Genomic DNA, 22,228 nt, shown 5'->3' with positions numbered 1-22,228 from the left:
TCTTTTTTTTCGGAGTTGAGGACCGAACCCAGGGCCTTGCGCTTGCTAGGCAAGCGCTCTACCACTGAGCTAAATCCCCAACCCCCAGACGTATGTCTTTTAAAAAATAAAAAAGAAAGGAATGAAGACGACTGGGCGGTGGTGGTACACGCCTTTGATCCCAGTACTCCTCAGTGTTGGGGAGGCAGAGCCAGGCTGATCTCTGAGTTCGAGGACAGCCTGGTCTATAGAGAGTATTCCAGGACAGCCAGGGCTACCCAGAGAAACCCTGTCTCAAAAAAATAAAATAAATAAAATACAAAATTTAAAACGTAAAAAAGAAAGTTCTGAAGGTCACAGGCCTAAAGACGCACTTAAGCCAACACTGCAACTTCGTAAGAATGCAGTCAAATCCTGTAAAAGGTCCTGTTCTCGCTATCAACACCGCCGGCATCCTTTCAGTGATGACACCCAGCCTGCATCCCTAAAACAAATTCACCTGTCGCCCCGCCCCCCGGATGCAGTAGCACGACCTGGAGTTGTCCGGCCTTCTTCGTGTTATTAGACCCGCCCCTGATTCTGATTGGTTAGGGTGTCAGGTTGACACTGCGCAAAGAAGACCCGGAGAAATGGTATCCGCCTCAGGAATGGCTCCCCGCCTCTGCCGCGCATGCTCGCTCGTAGTGTCTAGGCTTTCCAAGCCAGTGTCTCGCGGGGGCGCGCGCGCGCGCGCGGGCACGGGCTCGCTCCCCAGGGGGCAGTTGGCGGCGGGAGCGGGCGGCGGGGTCGTGGTTCTTAGAGCAGCACCGGCTGCTAGGCCGGCGCCTCCATTAGCGGACATTTACACGAAGGACCGGGTGGCTCAGCCGCCGGAGAGGCAGGGCCCGCTGCCGTCGGTGAGGACGGGCCCCTACGGGCGGGAGGGTCGGGCCAGCGAAGCGATGCCTGGTCCGACTAACCTAGGGTCGCACCCGGTGCTGGGGAGGGGCCCCAGCTCTGCAGCCCGGACTTGGGGCGCTTCCTTGTGCGCCTCCTTTCTACCTGATCTATCAGCCCACCCGACCCCTGTACGGTTCTTAACACCCCTAAATCCGGGACCACACATACGCCCATCTTCCTTGGACTGTGTCCACCCTACCAAGTGCGTGTCCATCCGGCTCTGTCCTCCGTCGCGGCCCATCCTTGGCGGCTGCAGGTCCCAGTGACCTTGCACTTTTTTTGCCGGTTGTTATCCCTCCTAGTTCAGCCTATAGATTGTCCATTATGGCTTTCAAACTTTGTGACGCATTCTAGACTGAGAAATATGTTTTATGTATATATTCTGTGCCTGAAGATAGATTCGTGAATCACAAGTTTAAAGAGAGCCGCGTACCAGTCTCACATGACGCAGATCTATTCAGGCTCTGTTCTAATTCATTCTTTTCTGTTCCGTTCCATTCCATTCCAAATGACTGACTTGTTAACCCCGTTGATTCTAGACCTAGTTTATCTGACAGCTTTAAACCCTCCTTTACTCCTTACCCTACAATCAGATAACCATTCCAATGAAAGTTCCTTTTGTTGTGGTGGTGGTTTTGTTTTGTTTTTAACTTCTCTGATTTCCAGGGTCCTTACCGTTACTGGGCTTGGTTTAGATTTCTGGTATGAATCACATATGTTTACCTCATTGTTCTTCCAAGTGCCACTAGTCTGACGTGGGGGAAAAAAAACAGCATATGAAGCAGGGGAGAGCTGATAATATATGCTCACCGATGCAGATGAAGATGGCTTTTTGCAGGGGGAGGGATGTGAAGCTTAATTGTTAAGAAGAGTAACTTGTCAGGTTGTCAGTACTCTTGGAAAGAATTGGAGTGGTCAGAGGTGAAGAGCATCAGAGCATGGTCTAGATCTAGCTGGGTGGAAGAGAGAGGCAGTGAGGAAGGAAGCCCTTCATTACAGGAAAGCAGACGGAAGACGGTTGTGATCACATACAGAGGTATATCAGGCTAGGTAAAGGAGTCCATCTAGCCAAGATTCTGATCTAGGAGGATTGGGAAAATATACCAGTTGGCTTCCCATGTCTGGTGTGGGTTTTCCTTATTGTTCTGTGTGTGTGTGTGTGTGTGTGTGTGTGTGTGTTTGTGTGAGTGTGTGAGTGTGTGTGTGTGTGTGTGTGTGTACATTCACACAGAGGCTGTTTGTCGTTCTCTGCCTTATTCCTTTTTGTTTGTTTGTTTGTTTGTTTCAAGATAGGGCTTTTCTATGTAGCCCTGATCTGTGGGCCTTGGGTGGGCCTCACGATCACAGAGATCTTCCACCCCCTGCCTCCTGAGTGCCAGGATTAAAGGTAGGTACCACCACGTCCTGCTGCAGTCTCTGCGTTGCTAAATTGCCTTGGAACAGTATCCTCCATTCACTGTCCCATCCCTCGCCACCACCAGAAAACACCCAGGAGTATTGGTTCCACAGTGACTTGGTAGTGGATTTTATTTAGTTCATAAAGGGCAAAGGTGCCAACAAACATCGTACCCTGCCCTCCCATCACAGTGAAATCAGATCAGGTCTAGAATGTCACCAGTGCAGAGCTTGTGAAAGTCCACAGTAAGAGGTCTGGAGATTGTTACCACCTTCTCCTGTCCCGGGACTGATGCCTGCACACAGACTGCCAGGATGTAATGGAAGGAAGCTGAATACTACTGTGTCCAGTCTGTGATGTAACCACAGCGTCTATTAACCAAGTACAGTGCTCTGCCTACGCCTACTCACGGAAGAGGCTGTTAGGAGAGGAGCCACTGAAATCATATAGGACATTTCTCACTTTTTAAAAATTCTAATTGAAAGTTTTGAGGCCAAGATTGTGCTGTGTTGTTTAAAATAATCTTGAGATCCCAGACTCAGGTAGCCTCCTACCTCAGACTCTCTGTAGCTGGGATTATAGGTGTGGCCCACCATGCTTGCCTCAGGAGGGAGTTGTTTGGGGTGTTTGTTTGCACTCAGTAAAGTGGTTTGTTTGTTTGTTTTGTTTTGTTTTTGTTATTGTTTATTGGTTGGTTGTGGAAGGGTCTCACTGTGCTGCCCTGACAAGCCTGGAACTCCCTGATAAACCAGGCTAGCCTCTAATAGAGATCCTTCTGCCTCTCTTTAATCCACATTGCTGGGATTAAAGGAATATGCTACCACAGCTGTCCTCAGGACTTCGTTTTAACAATAAACAACAGAACCTCCGTCTTCCTTAGCTCAGGACCATGTTGAGCTTGGGTGAAGAATCGTTGTGAAACGATTTATGTTTGTGGGTGAATCTCACTTGCAGTATATCATTTGCTACTGGGGGAAGGGGTCAGAGGAAGAAGCCAGGAGTGGGTCTCCCATCCTATTTTACGAGACAGACTCTCTCACAGAGCCTGAAGCTCACAATTTCAGCAGTGTTGGGTGGCAGCAAGTTCCTGAGATCTGCCTGGCTGTGCACCCCAAGTCTGGAGTTATAGACAGGCATGTGACCCGATTTTCCATCGGTGCTGGGGAACTGAACTCCGCTCCTCACACCTGTACAGTGAGTACTCTTTCTTTTTTTTTTTTTTAAAGATTTATTCATTTATTATATATAAGTACACTGTCGCTGTCTTCAGACACACCAGAAGAGGGCATCAGATCCCATTACAGATGGTTGTGAGCCACCATGTGGTTGCTGGGAATTAAACTCAGGACCTCTGGAAGAGCAGTCAGTGCTCTTAACCACTGAGCCATCTCTCCAGCCCCGGCGAGTACCCTTACCCACCAAGCCATCTCCCGTTCACCGCTTTTCCTACTTTGCAAGTGAGATTAGCCAGAAAGGGTTTGGAGCATGACCCCAGGCTTCCTGTCCAGCGAGGAGCTTGGCAGTACAGTTTATCTCCCATGTGAAGTTAACTGTTGCTCTGCTGTTAGCTGACAAGAGAGGCATCTGACTTTCAGGCTTTAGTCAGTCATTAGGGATTGGACCTAGTTATGTCTGAAAGGCACTGGCAAATTCGAATATTGCAGGGCTTCTTGCTGTGCCCTGAGCAGCTGTGACCACCAGCACGGCCACATGTCGGAGCAGGCAAGGGAGTGCCATAGTCACCCAGCGCTGTGACCTGAGTGCTGAAGGAGGAGAGGTAGGAGGGAAAACGGCAAACTTTAGACTCTGGGTGCCCTGTTCACATCTGTCTGACCTGAAACCACTGTTTTCTTCACAGTCTTTATGAGTGAGAGGTCGGTGTTACAAAATGAGCATATTAAAGCCTAAGTCATCAGGCAAAGGAAACTGTACAAGGCAGAGCACAGCGGCACATCTGCAGTCCTTCCTTCTCCGCACTTGGAGACAGAGAAAGGAGGAGCAGGCATTCAGGACCAGTCACAGCCAGTTAATGCATTTGATGCCAGCCTGGGCAGCTCTCCTTGAGTTCCAGACAGCATGATCTGTAAAATGAGACCTGGTCTCAAAACAGAAAATAGTAGTAATCCTAAACCAATAAATACTGATGTTCAGCAGATAAAGGCTTGCTGCTTAGCCGAGGGCCTGGTTAGATAGCCAGACTCTCTCCAGCCGTAAAGAATTGCCCGACAGAGTTGGGATTTAGCTCAGTGGTACAGCGCTTGCCTAGGAAGCGCAAGGCCCTGGGTTCGGTCCCCAGCTCCGGGGGGGGGGGGGAAAAAAAAAAAGAATTGCCCGTGGCATCCCCTTTGACCTTTGTGCGCTGTGCCGTCACACATAAGCAAATGTATGCACACATGCACACAGGCAATAAATAAAAGGTAATTTAGTTTGTTTTTTAAATTGAAATGGGGTTGGAGACATGTTCCAGGTGGTCAGGCTCCAGCCATGCAAGCGTGAGGACGAGGGTTTGTATCATAGCGTTCACTTAGAGTGGGTGCGGCATCTCAAGCATCTGTAATCCCAACCCTGTGGTGAGGCGGGAGGCAGGAGGAGCTCAGGACTCTTCACACATGAGCTCACTGGCATTTCCTTCACAGTAGTGAGAAGTCCTACCTCAAATGAGGTGAAGGAGACACTGACACCGAGGTGGTTGTTGGGCCTCCACATGCACGCCATGATGCGCTTGCCCACACTTACATTCAAGCATGTGTGTATATACTCACACACAGACACAAAGGTAAACAGACCAAACCCACACAGCATTAGAGAACACCCACATCCCCACCAACATGAATGCCAACATCTTACACTCTCTATCTGGTTTTTATTTTTTATTGTGTTTGTGTGATGGGAGAGAGGGTCTCATAACATGACACTTGCATGGAGGTTGGAAGACAGCTCTGGGATCAGTTCTGCTTTTATGTGGTTTCCGGCAGTTAGAGCTTTCACCTGCCAAACTATCTCTCTGGTCCTGATTTCTATTTGATAAGATCTGATTATGTAGCCCAGGCTGGCCTCAATCTCCGGAGTGAACTCTGTCATCATTCGATTTGTTTGGGTCTGGGCTTAAGAGTGGCTTTCCTGTCATCAGGCAAGCATTCCAGCTGAACTCCATCCCTAAACCCCATTGGTGTGTTTATTTTAATTTTTTAAGATTTATTTTATGTGAGTACTGTTGCTGTCTTTAGACACACCAGAAGAGGATGTCAGATCCCATTATAGATGTTGTGAGCCACCATGTGCTTGCTGGGAGCTGGGAATTGAACTCAGGACCTCTCGAAGAACAGTCAGTGCTCTTAACCACTGAGCCATCTCTCCAGCCCCTTGGCCCACTCTCTTTGTTTATATGAACAAATCCTGAGAGACTGATTTTCTTATTTTTTTTTAAGATTTTTTTTTAAATATGCAAACTTTTTCTTTTAAAGATTTTATTTTATTGTATATGAGTACACTGTAGCTGCCTTCAGACACACCAGAAGAGGGCATCAGATCTCACTACAGATGGTTGTGAGCCACCATGTGGTTGCTGGGATTTGAACTCAGGACCTCAGGAAGAACAGTCGGTGCTCTTAATCACTGAGCCATCTCTCCAGCCCCCTTTTTTAAGATTTTTATTTATATGAGTACACTGTCACTGTCTCGAGTACACTGTCATTGTCTTCAGACACACCAGAAGAGGACATCAGATCCCATTACAGATGGTTGTGAGTCACCATGTGGTTGCTGGGAATTGAACTCAGGACCTCTGGAACAGCAGTCGGTGCTCTTAACCGCTGAGCCATCTCTCTAGCCCCTGATTTTTCTTTTCTTTCCCCTACACCTCAGAGAGGGTTTCTCTGTGTACCACCCCTGGTTGTCCTCGAACTTGCTTTGTAGATCAGGTTGGCCTCAAACCCTTAGAGATCTGCCTGCCTCTGTCTCTTGAGATCAAAGGTGTGGCCATCACTGCCCAGTGACTGATTTTTTTTCTTACTGGCCTCTGTCACTGAGGGTATTAATGAAGCCAAGCATGGTATTGCATGCCTTTAATCTCAACATTGGGGAGGCAGAGGCAGGAGGATCTCTGTGAATTCGAGGCTAGCCTGGTTTGTATAGGAGTTCCAGGACAGGCTGTAGAGTGACCCTGTCTCCACCCCCCCCCAAACAAAACCCAAAAACAAACGAACTAAAAACAAAACAAAAGGAAAAAACCCCAGGTGTTGTATTTGGGGATAGAACCAGGGCCTCACACCTGGAGAACAAGCACTTAGACACTAAACTCGATCTCCCAGCTCCTTCAGAACTGTGAAATTCTCCATGGGGGCAGGGCGGGGGGAACATAACCAGTTATTCAGAAATTATGAATCTTGTTTGCCTGTGATGGGAGGGAAATGGGATACGACAGGTGGTTCTTGGATGTGTGGTGAAACACGGTATGAAACTTAACCATTGAAACCATTATTAATCATGTTTCATGGGCATGTGTGCATTATGTATCCCCCATCCCAGTTAAACACTTCCTTCCTGCTCTCCCTCCTCAGCCCTGGTTGGTGCCCTCAGACCCCACTTGGCCTATATGCCACACTCATGCATATTTATACTGTTTTCAGTTTTGCGAGATGGGTTCTCTATGTAGCCCTGGCTGTCCTGGAACTTGCTCTGTAGACCAGGCTGGCCTTGAACTCAGAGATCCACCTGCCTTTGCCTCCCCAGTGCTGGAGCTAAAGGCGTGTGCCACCACCTAGCCCATTCGTTCTCTCTTCACCTGTCTTTGTTTTTGTTTCTTTGTTGTTGTTGTTTGTCCTTTACATGTGAGGGTAGGATTCCTTGTTCATGTGTGATGGAACTCCAGGTGTTTGCTAGGGTTGGTCATTCCCGTGTGATTCGCCATATCTAGTTGCCTGTACACCTGAGTGGAAGGACTTGGGATCATAACACAGGCTGGTACCCTGTAAAATGAATAAATACGACTGGAGATGACTTGGTGGTTAAGAGCGATAAAATGCTCTTCACAATACAGAAATTTGGTTCCTTACACCCAAATCAGTGGGTCACAACTACCTGAGACTAGAGTTCCAGGGAATCTGATCACACGAGAACACACGCACAAGTTAAATCTTAATTTGCTGGGCATAGTGGCATAGCCTTAAATCCCAATACTAGGGAGGCAGAGGCAGGTTGATCTTGAGTTCAAGGCCAGCCTGATCTGCATAGTTCCATGACAGCCAGAAATATATAATAAGACCTGTCTCAAAAACAAGCAAAAATCCCCCCAATAATTAATAACAATAAATCTTTAATTTTTCTTTTAAATAGGGTATCACTATGTAGTCGTGGCTAGCCTGGAACTCAGAGATTTGAATGCCTCTGCCTCCTGAATGCTGGAATTAAAGGTGTGTAACACTAAGGTTTTTTTTTTTTTTTAAAGTAGAGAATCTAAAACTGGTGTGCTACAATCTTGTTTAATGGCTCTCCTAAAAGGTGAGATGCCTTGGTTTTTTTTGTTTTTTTTGTTTTTTTTTGTTTTGTTTTTAAAGATTTATTTATTTATTATATATAAGTACACTGTAGCTGTCTTCAGATACACCAGAAGAGGGCATCAGATCTCTTTACAGATGGTTGTGAGCCACCATGTGGTTGCTGGGAATTGAACTCATGACCTCTGGAAGAGCAGTCGGGTGCTCTTAACCGCTGAGCCATCTCTCCAGCCCGTGAGATGCCTTGTTAACTCCATATTACTCAGGAGATACAGGAAGGTCAGCCCACCCTGGGCTGCTACTCCAGATCTGACCGTCTTTGTCCAGACTGGAGGCCTGGCCAGCCAGGGCAACACCAGCAACAGTAATTGCAAGGTCACTCTGGCTGAGCTGAGGCTTCCAGGGCAGGTCAGACGTTAAGCTGTGTGAGCCCAGAGGGTCACATTTTCCTGGGCTAGGCGTCAGCCCTCTGACACGCAGAGTACCAGGACTCACTGACCTGGGTTCTTCGTGACAGGTGCCCAGCATTGAGGTAAAGGGCACAAGACCAAAGACAGCCCAGGTAGGCACCTAGGCATCTGAGCAGGCACAGTGGGATTTTGGCCTCTTCATTCTCAGGCATGTCAGTACCTCTGTCCTTACTTATCCTATTAGATGGTCACCATGTAGTACTGATGCTGGAAGGAAGGGGTCTGTGCTGGACATTGCTGGGGCTTCTAAGGTAGAAGCTCAGTAACTTAGTATGGCGGCAGCAGCAGCAGCCCTGGAGAGGCACTTACTGGGCAGTGTTCACTGCTGTACAGGGAGGTTTGGATGGGGCTGTCAGGAAAGGCACTGATAGTGCATTGGCTCAGGGCTCCTGCTGGTCCCTTCCCTCTGCAGCCTCTCAGCCCCAGGGCACCAAGCAAGTTCCATGTCCCCCAGGCTCCATCCCTGGTCCGTTTGTTAGAACCCCAGGCCCAGGGGCCTCCACTGACTGCTTTGGCTCTTGTCCTAGGACCGAGGCTCTGAGTCTCACATTCTGGCCTAGGAGGAGGAAGAGGAGAGACCCATTTGCCAGAGGGCTGAAGGTGGCCTTGAGGGCCATGCTCTCGGTCCCAGGATGCCCCTGCCTGAGCCCAGTGAGCAGGAGGGTGAGAGCCTGAGAGCTGGCCAGGAGCCATCCCGTGGAGCTCGGAAACCTCAAGAGTCCTCTAGTCTGGTCCCGGCCAGGGACAAGGAGAAACCCAAGCCGACAGATGTCATGTCCCAGGAGACGTCCAGCACCACCACCCTACCTAACAACACCCTCCAGGCCTTGCCGGCCAAGAAGCAGGGACGGATAATTCACCGGAAACGTAGTAGGGTAGATGCAGGTGAGATTCCCCGGCCCTGCCATCCTGGCTCCGTCAAATCTGTCAACTTGCATACCTACCTCCTTCCATACCCCAGGGGACTGGATACCCCACTCCTCCTTCCAGTGGAGCCTCTTAGACTCTAAGCACGTTCAGTGTCCTGGGCACCAGGCCCTTTCCCCCAGGCTCATAAGAACTGCAGCTATACGCAGAATTCTCAAACTCCTTAAATCCTCCCCTTATCACAAGAGCATCTATGAACCTGGGCTTGCCTGGCAGCTAGGAGCCCAATAAAGCATTCTGCCCACAGTGCCCTGACCTATTCCGAGTCCCATCCCCAGGGCCCTGACCTTGAGCCTTGCTCTAGAGAAGCTAATCCCGACTCTTCATGCCCCCAGTTGCCCCCCAGCCCCTGGAGTTCCTGAAGACCCCATCTGGGAGCCGCCTTCTGGTGCACAAGTCGTTCCTTTACAAGCAGGAGAAGGCCGTGGGGGACAAGGTGTACTGGAAATGCCGCCAGCACTCAGAGCTGGGCTGCCGGGGCCGGGCCATCACTCGTGGCTTTCGAGTCACAGAGATGCGGGACCATTGTCACCCACCTGAAAAGGAAGGCCTGGGAAAGAAAAGGCGCCAGAAGGAAAAGCTGCCCAGCTCGGGCACTGAAGGCCAAGGAGATGGGGTGAGCTTGTGGCTGTACCCTGTGGAGCCGGAACCCACCCCTCAGCCAAGCATCGAAACCCCAGAGGAGGAGCAGGGGTACCGCTCCCTGGCACTGCAGAGCCTGCCTCCCAAGAAACGCCCCACCCCAGGAGTGGGTGAGTACACATCCTCCCCTCACAGGGGTAGGAAAGAATCCTTAGAGTCTTCATGCCCAAAGAAAAATGTGGGGTTTCAAATGGGTTCTCAAAAAGTGCTCAGTCAAAAATATAAACACATTCATGTCACCATAGGTCAGACAACTCTGTGTCTGGGGATCCTGGGCCTTTCAAGTTTTCTGTTGTAACAGAACCCGGTATGGGGCCCAGAATTCTGTATATCAATGGGCAGGCTTTTGTGGTTCTGGAATAAAGTTTGGGCAGGGTTCCCAGGTGCAAGGTTTGGCCTTGAGTCCCAGGTTCAAATTCCAGTCCCACTCGCACAGGTAAAGGGCTGCAGCCTCAGAATTCCCATGAAGTCTGGGGTCTCTGGAGCTTGTGCCTGAAGTGGTTGTGGCAACTTGGACTGTTGTAGAGCTTGTGGGTTGATGAAAACCCTGTCATATTCTGCATTGCCTGGCTAGGTGAGAGGGGGCCTGCGTGGAGTGGGTGGGGTGGTTTCCAGGCGGCTCAGTGTCTCCTCACCCACAGGATCTGAGGGTCTGGGCGGCTGCACTGGTGGGAGGGGAGCTTCTTCCAGTGAGCTTCTGTTAAGAGGATTTGACGGTGTGTCTACATTATTGAAAAGGAGGGGCGAGGGGTGTTACTTGGTGACAGAGCACTTGCCCAGCATGCTGGAAGCCTTGGGTCTAATTCTACACACGGTAAAACACAAAACTAGACACAAAATTTTAGACAAACCCTAGAGAAATATGGACAAGAGTGACCCAGAACACAATCTGCTGAATCAGAGCCCTGCTTGGCCCCTCCCATGGTGGTGTGAACTGTGAACTGAATCTCATTGACCTGGAGAAGGAACCCTTGTTCCTCTTGGGTAGCCTGGTGGGAATGGTTTGGGCTTCACACATGCCCAGCTCAGGGAAATATGCCAACATTTGGGAGGAAAGCACATGGAGGTTCCTCGTGGAACCCCTGCACTCTTGTCCCAGGTGTAGTGACTTTCCTGGGTCCTTTCTCCAGTACGGTATCGGCCTCTTGAGTTCCTGAAGACCTGCTACGGGGGGACCTTCCTGGTGCACCAGTCCTTCCTCTACAAGCGGGAGAAGACAGTAGGAAGCAAGGTGTACTGGACCTGCCGGGAACATGCGGTCCATGGCTGCCGCAGCCGTGCCATCACCCAGGGCCAGCGCGTGACGGTGATGCGCAGCCACTGCCACTCACCTGACATGGAAGGCTTGCAGGCCCGGCGGCAGCAGGAGAAGACCATAAAGAAGATACAGGCAAGGCGGATTGGGGCTGGGGACCTGGAGGATTGTGATGACATTGAAGACACACTGCTGCAAGGGGTGGACAGCCTGTTCTACCGCAGAGGGCCAGGCACACTGACTCTCAGTAGATCCAGGTCCAGGAAACGAGCAAAGAAGCAGCAGGAACCCTTGCAGGAATCCCCCGAGGAGGAGGACCAGGATGTGGACCCCAGTGAGTCTTATGTTGGGGGACTTGCTGGCCAGAGTTGGTAGTCTCAGTTTGGGAGGGGGGGTAGCCAGCCTTCTCAACCTACCTATATATCCCTCACTACCACGGGCGCGCGCGCACACACACACACACACACACACACACACACACACACACACACGTGCTTTCTTAATATGCATCCTCTGCTCCCACCTCCAACTGCCTTTGCTATTCCCTGCAGAAGGCCCAGAGTTCCTGAAGACCCCTCTGGGGGGCAACTTCCTGGTGTACGAGTCCTTCCTCTACAGACGGGAAAAAGTGGCCGGAGAGAAGGTGTACTGGACTTGCCGGGACCAGGCACGCATGGGCTGCCGCAGCCGGGCCATCACCCAGGGCAGGCAGGTGACTGTGATGCGAGGCCACTGTCACCCACCTGACCTGTTAGGATTGGAGACTCTGAGGCAGCGGCAGAAACGCCCAGGCCCTGCTCAGTGGGATGGCCCAGGTACCTGGGGAGACCCTGTAGCTTTTTCTCTTGTTATGCACATCCTGTCCTCCTTCCTTGTATAAATATCTGGAAGTCACAGTCCTCTCTTCTGTGCTCCTCCCACTCCTTGTGCCCATCTGGGTATGACTCTTGCAGTGTGGCTCTCCCAGGCTTCTCCTCAGCTGCCTACCTGGTCTTCCAGGCCTGCACCTGACACCTGATCTCCCGGCCTCTGACACTTTAGGAGTTTATCAGTAGGGGCTGCCAAGTGTGGGTCCTACAGTGCAGAGCCACAGGGCAATGTCACGGTCTGGGAGCTGGGAGAGCCGAGTCTCTCCAGCTTGGTCTGTTGGACACCTGCATGCCGGAATCCTAGCTTTGCCCACTCAGATGTCCAGCTGTCCAGAAAGTGTCACAGCAGGCCGGCACTCAGCTCCTCAGCCTGTGCTCACCATCAGCCTGTGCTCACCAGGCTTCCAGGCCTGTAGTGTTCAGCGTCCTGAGTTACTTCATCATCCTCACTTCCTTTTTGTCCTGTTTCTATGGCACAGAGAGATGGCGATGCCTGGCCTGGCCCTCACTCCCAGCCCATACATTCTATTTATCCATTTTCCAATTTCCTTGACTTACAGCCAGAGGAAATAATTTAGCCTTGCTATATTTTTTTAGTAGGTTTTGGACTTTTTGTTTATTTTTTGGTTGTTGTTTTATGGTTTGTTGTTGTTTTTAGATTTATTTATTCTGTATGCAGCATTCTGCCTACATGTATGCCTGAAGGCCAGAAGAGGGCACCAGATCTCATTACAGATGATTGTGAGCCACCATGTGGTTTCTGGGAATTGAATCAGGACTTCTGGAGAAGCAGCCAGTGCTCTTAATCACTGAGCCATCGCTCCAGCCCTTTGTTTCGTATTTTGAAGCAGGGTCTCAATTATGTAGCCCTGGATGGCCTCCAGTTCACAGAGATCTGCCTCTGTGTGTGTGTGTGTGTGTGTGTGTGTGTGTGTGTGTGTGTGCGCTCCCACATGCACACTATGGCATGCATGTATTGGATAATGTGTAGGCGTCAGTTCTCCCTTCTCTCTGGTGATTGAACCAACAGCCTTAGTAGCAGGCGCTGTGATTTTCTTGACTATCTTGATATCATAGCTGCCGTTTGATCTTCCCAAGCTCTGCCCTCCTGAGCTGGAACTCCTCCTGCACATCCCTCCTCCCTATACCCTCCCTCCTCCCTGTGTGCCCTCTCCTCCCTGCGCACTCTTCCACTGTCTAGCAGACTCTTCTAGGAGCCATCACTGCCCCATCCCTCTCTGCTGCCTACATCACATCAACAGGCAGCCCCAAAGCTAGCTGGCCCTGCTGCGACCTTGCCTGGGGATAAGCCAGGCCTGGCTATCACCTGGATTCCCTTGACCAGATGCCCTGTCTCTGGGATTTTTTTAATTAATTAATTAATTTATTTATTTTGGTCCCCTCCTCTCTTTTGGTTTGGGAGGTCCTTGAGCCTCTCGTCTTGGAGAAGCCATTTGAGACCCTGCTCATTTGAAGCTGTTGGTAATTTCCCTGTACCCTTGCTAGGCAGTGTGGCTGTGAGAGAGCACCAGGCTACTTTGCTACATCCTTACCAGTTTACAGCCCCACTGCCTCTGCTGATTCTGCTGCTGTACTGCACCATTTTTATTTCCCGAAAACCATTTTTTTCTTTTAATGTTCATGTGTATAGCTGTTTTGTCTGTATGCATGTGTATGTACCCTCTGTGTGCCTGGTGTCCACAGACTCTGTGCCTGGTACCTGTCGAGACCAGAAGAGGGCATCAGACCCCCTGGGACTGGAGTTACAGATGGTTGTGAGCGTGGGTGCTGGGAACTGAACCCGAGTCCTCCAGAAGAGCAGCCTGTGCTCTTAGCTGCTTAATTGCCGGCTCTCCAGGGCTTTCCTGACAAGCATTCTAATCTCAGGGCTTCTCCACTGTGGAAAGAGGTGGACCACTCCCCACAGCCACAGGCTTAGTCTCCTCCGTTTGAAGTCTGCTGTCCTCCCGGCCTCCCTCCCTCCCGGAGGCTTTGCTCTGCAGGTGGCCCTCACCTCCTGGCCTCCTTCCCCACCTTTCTAGGAGCTCCAGAGTCAGATGCCTCTACTGAAGCCCTCAGCTTCTCAGGGCTGTTCCTCAGCTTCTGTCATCCCTAGTCTGTCACTGACTTCCGTGTTTCTACCAGCATGGCCCATGCTTTCCTTATGCACGGTCCCAAGGTCCACTTCCCACCAACAAGCAGCGTGGTCAGGACTGTTGTAGGTTGATGACATTATGCAGATGAAGGCAGGACAGGACAGAAGGAGGCCTGTCATTGGATGAGAAGGGAGGATGGGCAGGAGAAAAGTTTTAGAGAGGCAGAGGAGGCCAGAGCGAGGGAGGAGAGGAGGCAGCTGAGAGAACATGGCGGCAGATGTTAAGATTCTTCTCTGCGCATATTACAGGTTGTTATGACTATTCTTAAGGGATGGGTGTTTAAGGATTTTGTGTTGTCTAGATGGGCAAGTTATATCTCATCAATTGGATCAGAGGATAGATATATTGTGTGATGTATTCTTTCATGTGGCGACTTGAGTTCAAGAGTGTATGGTGGCGGGGTTGGGGATTTAGCTCAGTGGTAGAGCGCTTGCCTAGCAAGCGCAAGGCCCTGGGTTCGGTCCCCAGCTCCAAAAAAAAGAAAAGGGGAAAAAAAAAGTGTATGGTGGCAGGATGCACCGGGCCCCCCACAGATTTGGGATGTGTATGCCTGGCGTGGTGGAAACCAGCCAAGAGAGCTGTGAGTGAGGGCAGGGTGACCTGACAGGGTGCCTCATTGGAATGACATCAGATTAGAAAGTACTTGGGAGTATCGTGGAGCGCTGAGATAAATTAACACTAGCTCCAGTGGCCCACTGGAGGTGGAACTAGAGAACCGGAGGTGTACAGGAACCGGTCGTGCCCTTTTTATTTTTACCACAACAGACTGTCAGTGCAATACATGAGTCCATGGTACCAACTCTGCCTTAGTCGGTGTTCTTTTGGCATGAATAGATGCTGTAACCATGGTAACTCTTATAAAAAACAGCATTTAATTGGAGCTGGCTTACAGTTAGAGTTTAGTTCATTATTGTCCTGGCTAGGAACATGGGGGCACACAGAGAGACATGGTGCTGGAGAAGTAGTTGAATGTTCTACGTTTAAATCTACAGGCAACAGGAAGAGAAAGAGTCTAGCTTGAGCTCCTGAAACCTCAAAACCCAACAAGGCCACACCCCCAATCCTTCCTAATAGTGCCACTCTCTGGTGACCAAGCTTTTAAGTCTATGAGCCTATGGCAGCCATTTTTATTAAAACCACCACAGCAGCCCTCGTACCTGGTCAAAGGACAAGAGGCAGGGGTAAGAGGGTCCTATGGACAAGGCCAGGCTGTCCTTCAGGCTCCTCCTTCCCCCACAGCTCAAGCCTACACCCAGCCTAAATACACGAACAGGCCTTAAGTCTGGGATTCAAAACTCCCCTCTTCAGCTCTGACCTGCTTCGACCCCAGCTCACTCTTGAGGCTATGGAGACCTGCTTGCTAGTCTGGAGGGCACCTGGTACAAAAGAGCAAACAAAACCCACTTCCTTCCTCAATTATCATCACCAGCAGGGCCTGGCCTAGCCAGTCTCCAGCCTCAGGTCAAGCAGACGCTGGTCCCTGAGGGTACTATGGGGTTTGAAGACACAGGGCTATCTCACTGTGAGCAGGGTGTTCTTGGCTATGAAATGGAAACATTTCCCACACAAGGCTAGGTTTAGCTCCCATACCCTTCCCTGATTCTTTTGTTTCTATACAGAAGGGCCTGAGTTCCTGAAGACCCCTCTGGGGGGCAGCTTCCTGGTGTACGAGTCCTTCCTCTACAGGCGGGAGAAAGCGACCGGCGATAAGGTGTACTGGACTTGCCGGGACCAGGCACGCATGGGTTGCCGCAGCCGCGCCATCACCCAGGGCCAGCGGGTGATGGTCATGCGCAGGCACTGCCACCCACCAGACATGGGTGGCCTGGAAGCCCTGCGGCAGAGGGAGAACTTCCCTAACCTGACCCACTGGGAAGGCCCAGGTATGTGGAGGGAGTGTGGCTTCTCATTGCCCTGTAGCACCCCAGCCCCTTTCCAGGATCTGTGCTTTAGGTACCAATTTTACCATGTGATTGATTGCTGTTGCCAAGAGACCCTAGCTCTAGAAAAAATAGGGGTGGTGGGCCAGGGGCGATATGGCTGTCAGTCAGCAGGAGTGCACCCTCGCCCCAATCCCGTCTGGAGCTATCTTCCTTATTGTCTTCTCCCTGGGCCTGTTCTGCTCCAGCTTCTGTTTGCACATGCTCTCTCTGGCCACACCCCCAATGTCACGTGACCTTTGACTTTAGCATCGTTAAAAACTTTGAGAATGGCTTTGTGGCCAGCTGGTGGACAGGGGAATGACAGGCCCCCGGTACAAATACCAGATGACACCTCTGTCAGGGAGACCCCAGCAAGCATAGGGTCTGGTGAGCCTTCTAGCAGAGCTCCAGGGATAGCCCAGGCAGCGCTGGAGCCCTGGAAAGGAAAGCACGTACGTTCGTACTAGAGAGTGCCAGGGCCATGTCTGATCATTAGTCCCCAGAGCCCTGAGGAGTAGGCAAAGGGAGTAGATCCTCCTGGGAGTACAGTGTGCAGAGAGAGGCCACGTCCCCTGTTGCCAAAGGCTGGGGCTCCAGTGGGGCTCACTTACAGGTCCCTCTGCCTTACAGAGCCCGTGCAGCCGCTGGAGTTCCTGCAGACATCCCTTGGAGGCCGCTTCCTGGTGTACGAGTCCTTCCTGTACAGGAAGGAGAAGGCCGCCGGCGAGAAGGTGTACTGGATGTGCCGGGACCAGGCTCGGCTGGGCTGCCGCAGCCGCGCCATTACCCAGGGCCGTCGGGTCATGGTGATGCGAAGCCACTGCCATTCCCCTGACCTGGCTGGCCTGGAGGCCCTGAGGCAGCGGGAGAGGGAGAAGGCCCGGGAGAGGGAGAAGGCCCGGGAGAGGGAGAAGGCCCCCAGTGCAGCCAAGAAGAAAAAGAAGAAGAAGAAGAAGAAAGGTATACACTGGGTGACCAGGGCCTTTGCCTAACTTCTGCTTTTCTAGAATCTTTACCTCTCATTTCTCCTGCTCCCTTCCTGTTGATGTGAAACCGTACCTCCTTCTCTCTGGACCTTCACCCAGCTCTCTTTCCAAACCCATCTTTCTCTTTTATTCCGAAACAGCTCAATGCTTAGAGGTTGTTGTCTCTTGAAAGGTCTGATGAAAAATATAGACTACCCCCAGAAGAATGCAAATAATGTTGTGCATTCGAATACAGGTGCCACACACATAAAGTTTGCAAATAATTTCATTTCATTGAAAATTAAGTTTGCACCAAGTGATGGTGGCTCATGCCATTAATCCCAGCACTTGGGAGGCAGAGGCAGACAGATTTCTGAGTTCAAGTCCAATCTGGTCTATAGAGCAAGTTCCAGAAAGCAGAGTCTTGAAAAAAGCTAAAAATAGAGGGAAAAAAAGATTACCTTATAAACAAATGTGCTGTTATTTTGAAACTATACACACACACACACACACACACACACACACACACACACACACACACACACACAGAGTCTGGCATTAAACTGACAATATATTTTAGAACAATCTGTTTTCTTTTTTCGAGACAAGGTTTCTGTGTGCAGCCCTGGCTTTCCTGAAACTCGCTCTGTAGACTTCTGCCTCCTGAGTGCTGGGGTTAAAGGTGTGCATCGCCACCACCTGGCCACATATGTGTATCTCTCCATTTCAAAGATCTGCTTCTGTTCTGAGTGTTTGCCTGCATATATGTACCTGGTACCTATGGAGTCCAGCAGAGGGACTTGGAGCCCCTGGAATTTAAGTTACAGACGGTTGTGAGCTGCCACACGGGTGCTGGGAACTGAACCCAGGTCCTCTGTGAGAGCAGCAAGTGCTCTTCACCACTGAGCCATCTCTCCAGTCCCCTTAGGACATTCTTGAATTCTGATTCACAGGTGCTAAGATTGCAGATGTGTGTGCTCTTACCAACATGGCCTGGATTCGATTCCTGGTCAAGAAAGCATGTACTGGGGCTGGAGAGACGGCTCAGGGTTAAGAGCACTTGCTGCTCTCACGGAGGACCCAGATTTGGTTCCCACACCCACATGACGGCTCACAACTGGCTGTAACTCCAGCTCAGCGTCCGGGAGGCAGACATGTGCTGTGAAGACAAAGTACCCATACGTGTAAAGTAAAAGTAAACATTTAAAACAGTGACAGGGGAGAAAGGTGGTATCACCGGAAAGAATAAAAAAAGAATCGTGGGGCTGGAGAGATGGCACGGTGGCTCGAAGAGCTTGCCGCTCTAATGGACGACTCAGTTTGGGATCCCAGTCCATGTCATGGCACCCACGAGCATCTGTAACTCCACTTGCCGGGATCCATTACCCTCTTCCGGCCTCTGAGGGCACATGTAGCATATAGATAGACATATAAATAGAAATCTAAACTACAGTAGTGAACTAGGTATAGTGGCATAGGATTTTAATCCCATCACCACAAAGGGAGAGGCAGGCAGATTTCTATGAGTTCAAAGCCAGTCTGGTCAACATAGAAAGACCTTGTCTTAATAAATAAATAAAATAACCACAGGCTATTGTGTGTATGAAAACAACTTCAATGATTTATTTAATGAAGTACAGGGAGAGGAAGTGGAAGTTCAGTGGGAGAAGACCTGCCTAGGAAGTGTGAGACCCTGCATTTAATGCCCAGAGTCACAAAACTGTTCCAGGAGCGATCCAAGTTACAGCAGTGATGTAAGAAGGGATCAGAGCAGGAGCCGTCTTGGGAGTGGCTCCTCCTTAAATTGACTGTGGTCCTGGTGATGCTCCCTAGCTTCAGTGAGTCAGAATTACCCAGCCCAGCCAATCCTATCATTGTGACCCCAAAAGCTGTTTAGGGGTGATCTACAAGTCTGCTGGCTCTCAGGACAGCCTCCAGGCACAGGGAACTGATTTTACCTTTGCTGAGGAAGAACTGGAGCATACCTGCAGACCTAGCACCACAGAGGCCGAGATGTGCTGAAGGCCTGCCCCCCTGGGCCACATGGTCGGTTCCAAGCCTGCCTCAGCTGTATAGTGAGATACAGTCGATCACACACACACAAACCCCAAAATAACTCAGACCGCAAATATTACCTTTAGTGTTTTGTTTGTATTTTGAGACAGGGTTTCTCTGTGTAGCCCTGGCTATACTAGAACTCATTCTGTAGACCAGGCTGGCCTCAAACTCACAGAGATCCACCTGCCTCTGCCTCCTGGGTGCTGAAATTACCACCATGCCTGGCTTAAACAAACCTTTGTAATGATGCACCTTTCTCTGTCATCAGGAAAATCAAAGAGCTAAAACCGATCAGCCAGTCCTGCTGCAGTATCTTCTCTGGAACAACAGAGGAGCAGCGGGCACCCCAGATGCTTCCCATCCACACAGGCGTTCCCATCCATTCAGATGCGCTTGGTGACAACTCTTTCCACTCTTCCAAACACCCAGGACCGTCACATTTCCTCAGAGGTCTCCCCGGAGGAGCGCTTGGACTTTGGGTGGTAACCAAGCCGGATGGGTGGCCTGCAGGCCTGCCCCATGCTGCTCTCACCGTGACCTGAGCTGTGGAGAAGTGTGTGTGGACTGATAGACCTCTGCCCACTCTGCTGTCCAGGCCTCAGCACCATCTGCTTTCAGAGCATGCTGTCTGAGCTTTCCAGTGGGGTGTGACCCTGTGCGAGTGAGCATGAACTTCAGCAAAATGGAAGTCATCCCAAGTCAGGATATGTACGGGGACTTCCTGCCACTCTCTGAAGACAGTGCAAGTCATAGCAGGGTTTTGTTTTGTTATCTTTTAGGGACAGGTGTGAGGCCTTCCTGGTCTTTTGTCACTTGCTGCTTACTAAGGCACATCCAGCCCTGACCGTGGCAGAGCAGGCCAGGCTGAAGGCTTCGCTGTACCTTCCTGGCCGACTTTGCATCCTGTGTTCTTTGCTACCTTAAACCTATGTCCACAGTTCTTGGGCGCCAGCCCAGAGGTCAGGAGGAGGTGACACCAGGTAGGCATGCTCTGGTGGCAGCAGCACCACCGAGAGTTGCCCACCTAGTGTCACATGATACACAAGGTCAGTAGGTGGCATCAAGCCCACCTCCTGTAGAAGAGGCTAGCAGGACTAAGGAGCCATGTTAGCAGTGGCATTCTAGTGTCCCTGGGAATGCAGAATCTCCTGTGTGCTGCCCCTGGCCAGAGCTGTCCTCACCCTGTCTCAGAGCTGCATGCTCCTCTCCCTTAGCAAGCAAGCCATGGAGCAGCCACCCCTGTGGGATAGTAATGGCCTGGTGCCTACCACTGGCTTCTGCTCATCTGCTTCCCTCAATAAACCCTATGTAGTCTCACGGTACAGAGCTGCTGTGTGTCAGTAATTGTCTGTGCTGCCACAAAACCACACGTCGTCTCTGCCAAATGCTGGGGACATCATGGGGGGTTGGTAAATCCTGGGCAGTGGTGTTTGCTTGGCCTAGATCAAGACTTGGAGGGGACCTGCTGAGGCTCTATTCCCAGCCACAGAGAAGGCTAGCCCTCAGCTTGAGTTCTTTTGAGCTCATGGGAATGAGTTACAGTGAGCTCCAAATGGAAGTGATACCCAAGCAAAGGCCAGGTTTGCCTCTGGAGACCCTGGATACCTTCTGGGCAGGTAACCCCCACTTTTCATCTTAGCTGTTACCCAGCTCTGAGTGCCAGTCATCCTGGGCCTCCACCTGAGATCTGTCTCCAGTCAGAGAGGGTCTGGGAGCTGCAGAAACGGCTCAGTAAAGTACCTGAGTCAGAATCCCAGCACTCCTGTGTACACGTCCGCAACCTCAGCACTGGGTAGGTAGAGAAGAGAGGATTTCAAGCAAAAACTCAACAGTGGGGTTGGGTTTGGTTTTTCGAGACCTGGCTTCTCTGTGTAAGTAATACCTCTTGGTAGTCCTGAAACTCACTCTGCAGACCAGCCTGGCCTACAACTGAGACCCACCCACCTCTGCCTCCGGAGTGCTGGGGTTAAAGATGTGCCACCACCTCCCAGCAACGGGGGATTTAATACATCCTCATCCCTCTGCTTCCAGCTCACCTGGGGCCCAGCTACTCGCCCTGTGACAGGAGCAGCTCCCATACCTACTTGTGCCTCAACCTGCCAATGCAGATTCCACAGTTCCTGCCATGGAGTTCTCTCCCCGGCTGGGTGTGTCAGGTATGATTACCTGACTTAAGGACCAGATACCAGAGATGTACTTAGGATGTTTCCAGGGCCCACTTGGGATACCACAGGCTTTAGGCCTTCCTCCACCTGCCTCAGCCTAGAGTCTCTTGCTCTGGAAGGCCAAAAGCTATCCAGTACTCTCGGGAGACCAATCTTCTGTTCTTATTCAGGAGGATTCTAATAGACTCAGTGTAACCTACCTGACCATAGCAGGTGCTCCTGCTGAAAAGGAGTGTATTAAAGATATATTTATTTATTTAATGTATGTGAGTACACTGTAGTTTCAGACACACCAGAAGAGGGCATCAGATCCCATTACGGGTGGTTGTGAGCTACCATGTAACCGGGTGCTGGGGCTTGAACTCAGGACCTCTGGAACAGCAGTCAGTGCTCTTTTTTTTTTTTAAGATTTATTCATTTATTATATATAAGTACACTGTAGCTGTCTTCAGACACACCAGAAGAGGGCATTGGATCTCTTTACAGATGTTTGTGAGCCACCATGTGGTTGCTGGGAATTGAACTCAGGACCTCTGGAAGAGTAGTTGGATGCTCTTAACTGCTGAGCCACCTCTCCAGCCCCAAAAGGAGGATGTTAGAAGCTCAGCAGGCTCTCCTGCAGCCCTAGACAACTGTGCTCTACCCACACTTGTCTCACTCCTCACTGCCCTCAAGCCCACCCTCCTGTCCTGTCCAGCGCACACTACTGCTTTGGAACAAATTACTGAGGTCAGCTGCCAAAAACTCATGCATTAGCTCATGGCTTTCGGTGAACCAGGACTCTGCCAGGGCTGAACAGTGTTCTTTGCCTGGGGTCACACAGCCACACTCAAGGCTGTTAGCTCATCCTCTCCTGTGCAGCTATGGCAGAATCTAGACTCCAGAAAGTTCACTGACCAAATCAGGCCATCCGCCGTCCAGGTTCCAGGCCAGCCAAGCAGACCCCACTGAGAGCGAAGGCAGTGCTGTGCTTTGTTATCTAGGCTGACC

At 50.8% G+C, this 22,228-nt stretch overlaps 1 protein-coding gene across 10 annotated transcripts; it reads left to right on the top strand.

Moving 5' to 3' along the window:
- Positions 1-675: 675 nt before the first annotated feature.
- Positions 676-20,399, top strand: Flywch1 (FLYWCH-type zinc finger 1). Of its 10 annotated transcripts, XM_063269299.1 has the most exons (11): positions 677-875; positions 2,208-2,305; positions 3,357-3,508; positions 7,649-7,725; positions 8,807-9,164; positions 9,542-9,958; positions 10,979-11,437; positions 11,655-11,918; positions 15,748-16,011; positions 16,681-17,010; positions 19,342-20,395. In XM_063269299.1, the coding sequence occupies exons 5-11, from the start codon at positions 8,912-8,914 to the stop codon at positions 19,356-19,358; spliced, it is 2,004 nt and encodes a 667-aa protein (XP_063125369.1). In that variant the 5' UTR covers positions 677-875; positions 2,208-2,305; positions 3,357-3,508; positions 7,649-7,725; positions 8,807-8,911; the 3' UTR covers positions 19,359-20,395. The 10 variants fall into 10 exon arrangements, with proteins under 10 accessions (XP_038943004.1, XP_063125369.1, XP_063125375.1 ...); XM_063269305.1 differs by lacking the exon at positions 3,357-3,508 and having other exon boundaries at positions 2,212-2,305; XM_063269301.1 differs by lacking the exon at positions 3,357-3,508.
- Positions 20,400-22,228: the final 1,829 nt, after the last annotated feature.

Source organism: Rattus norvegicus, chromosome 10 (assembly GCF_036323735.1).
Source record: "Rattus norvegicus strain BN/NHsdMcwi chromosome 10, GRCr8, whole genome shotgun sequence".
Taxonomy (NCBI): domain Eukaryota; kingdom Metazoa; phylum Chordata; class Mammalia; order Rodentia; family Muridae; genus Rattus; species Rattus norvegicus.
This window is presented reverse-complemented; position numbering and strand designations above follow the sequence as displayed.

Coding starts and splice junctions, on each gene's coding strand:
- Flywch1 (NM_001398792.1), top strand. CDS start 8,912: ATGCCCCTGCCTGAGCCCAGTGAGCAGGAGGGTGAGAGCCTGAGAGCT. Junction 9,165..9,541: donor ACGTAGTAGGGTAGATGCAG/GTGAGATTCCCC, acceptor TCATGCCCCCAG/TTGCCCCCCAGCCCCTGGAG. Junction 11,919..15,747: donor TGCTCAGTGGGATGGCCCAG/GTACCTGGGGAG, acceptor GTTTCTATACAG/AAGGGCCTGAGTTCCTGAAG.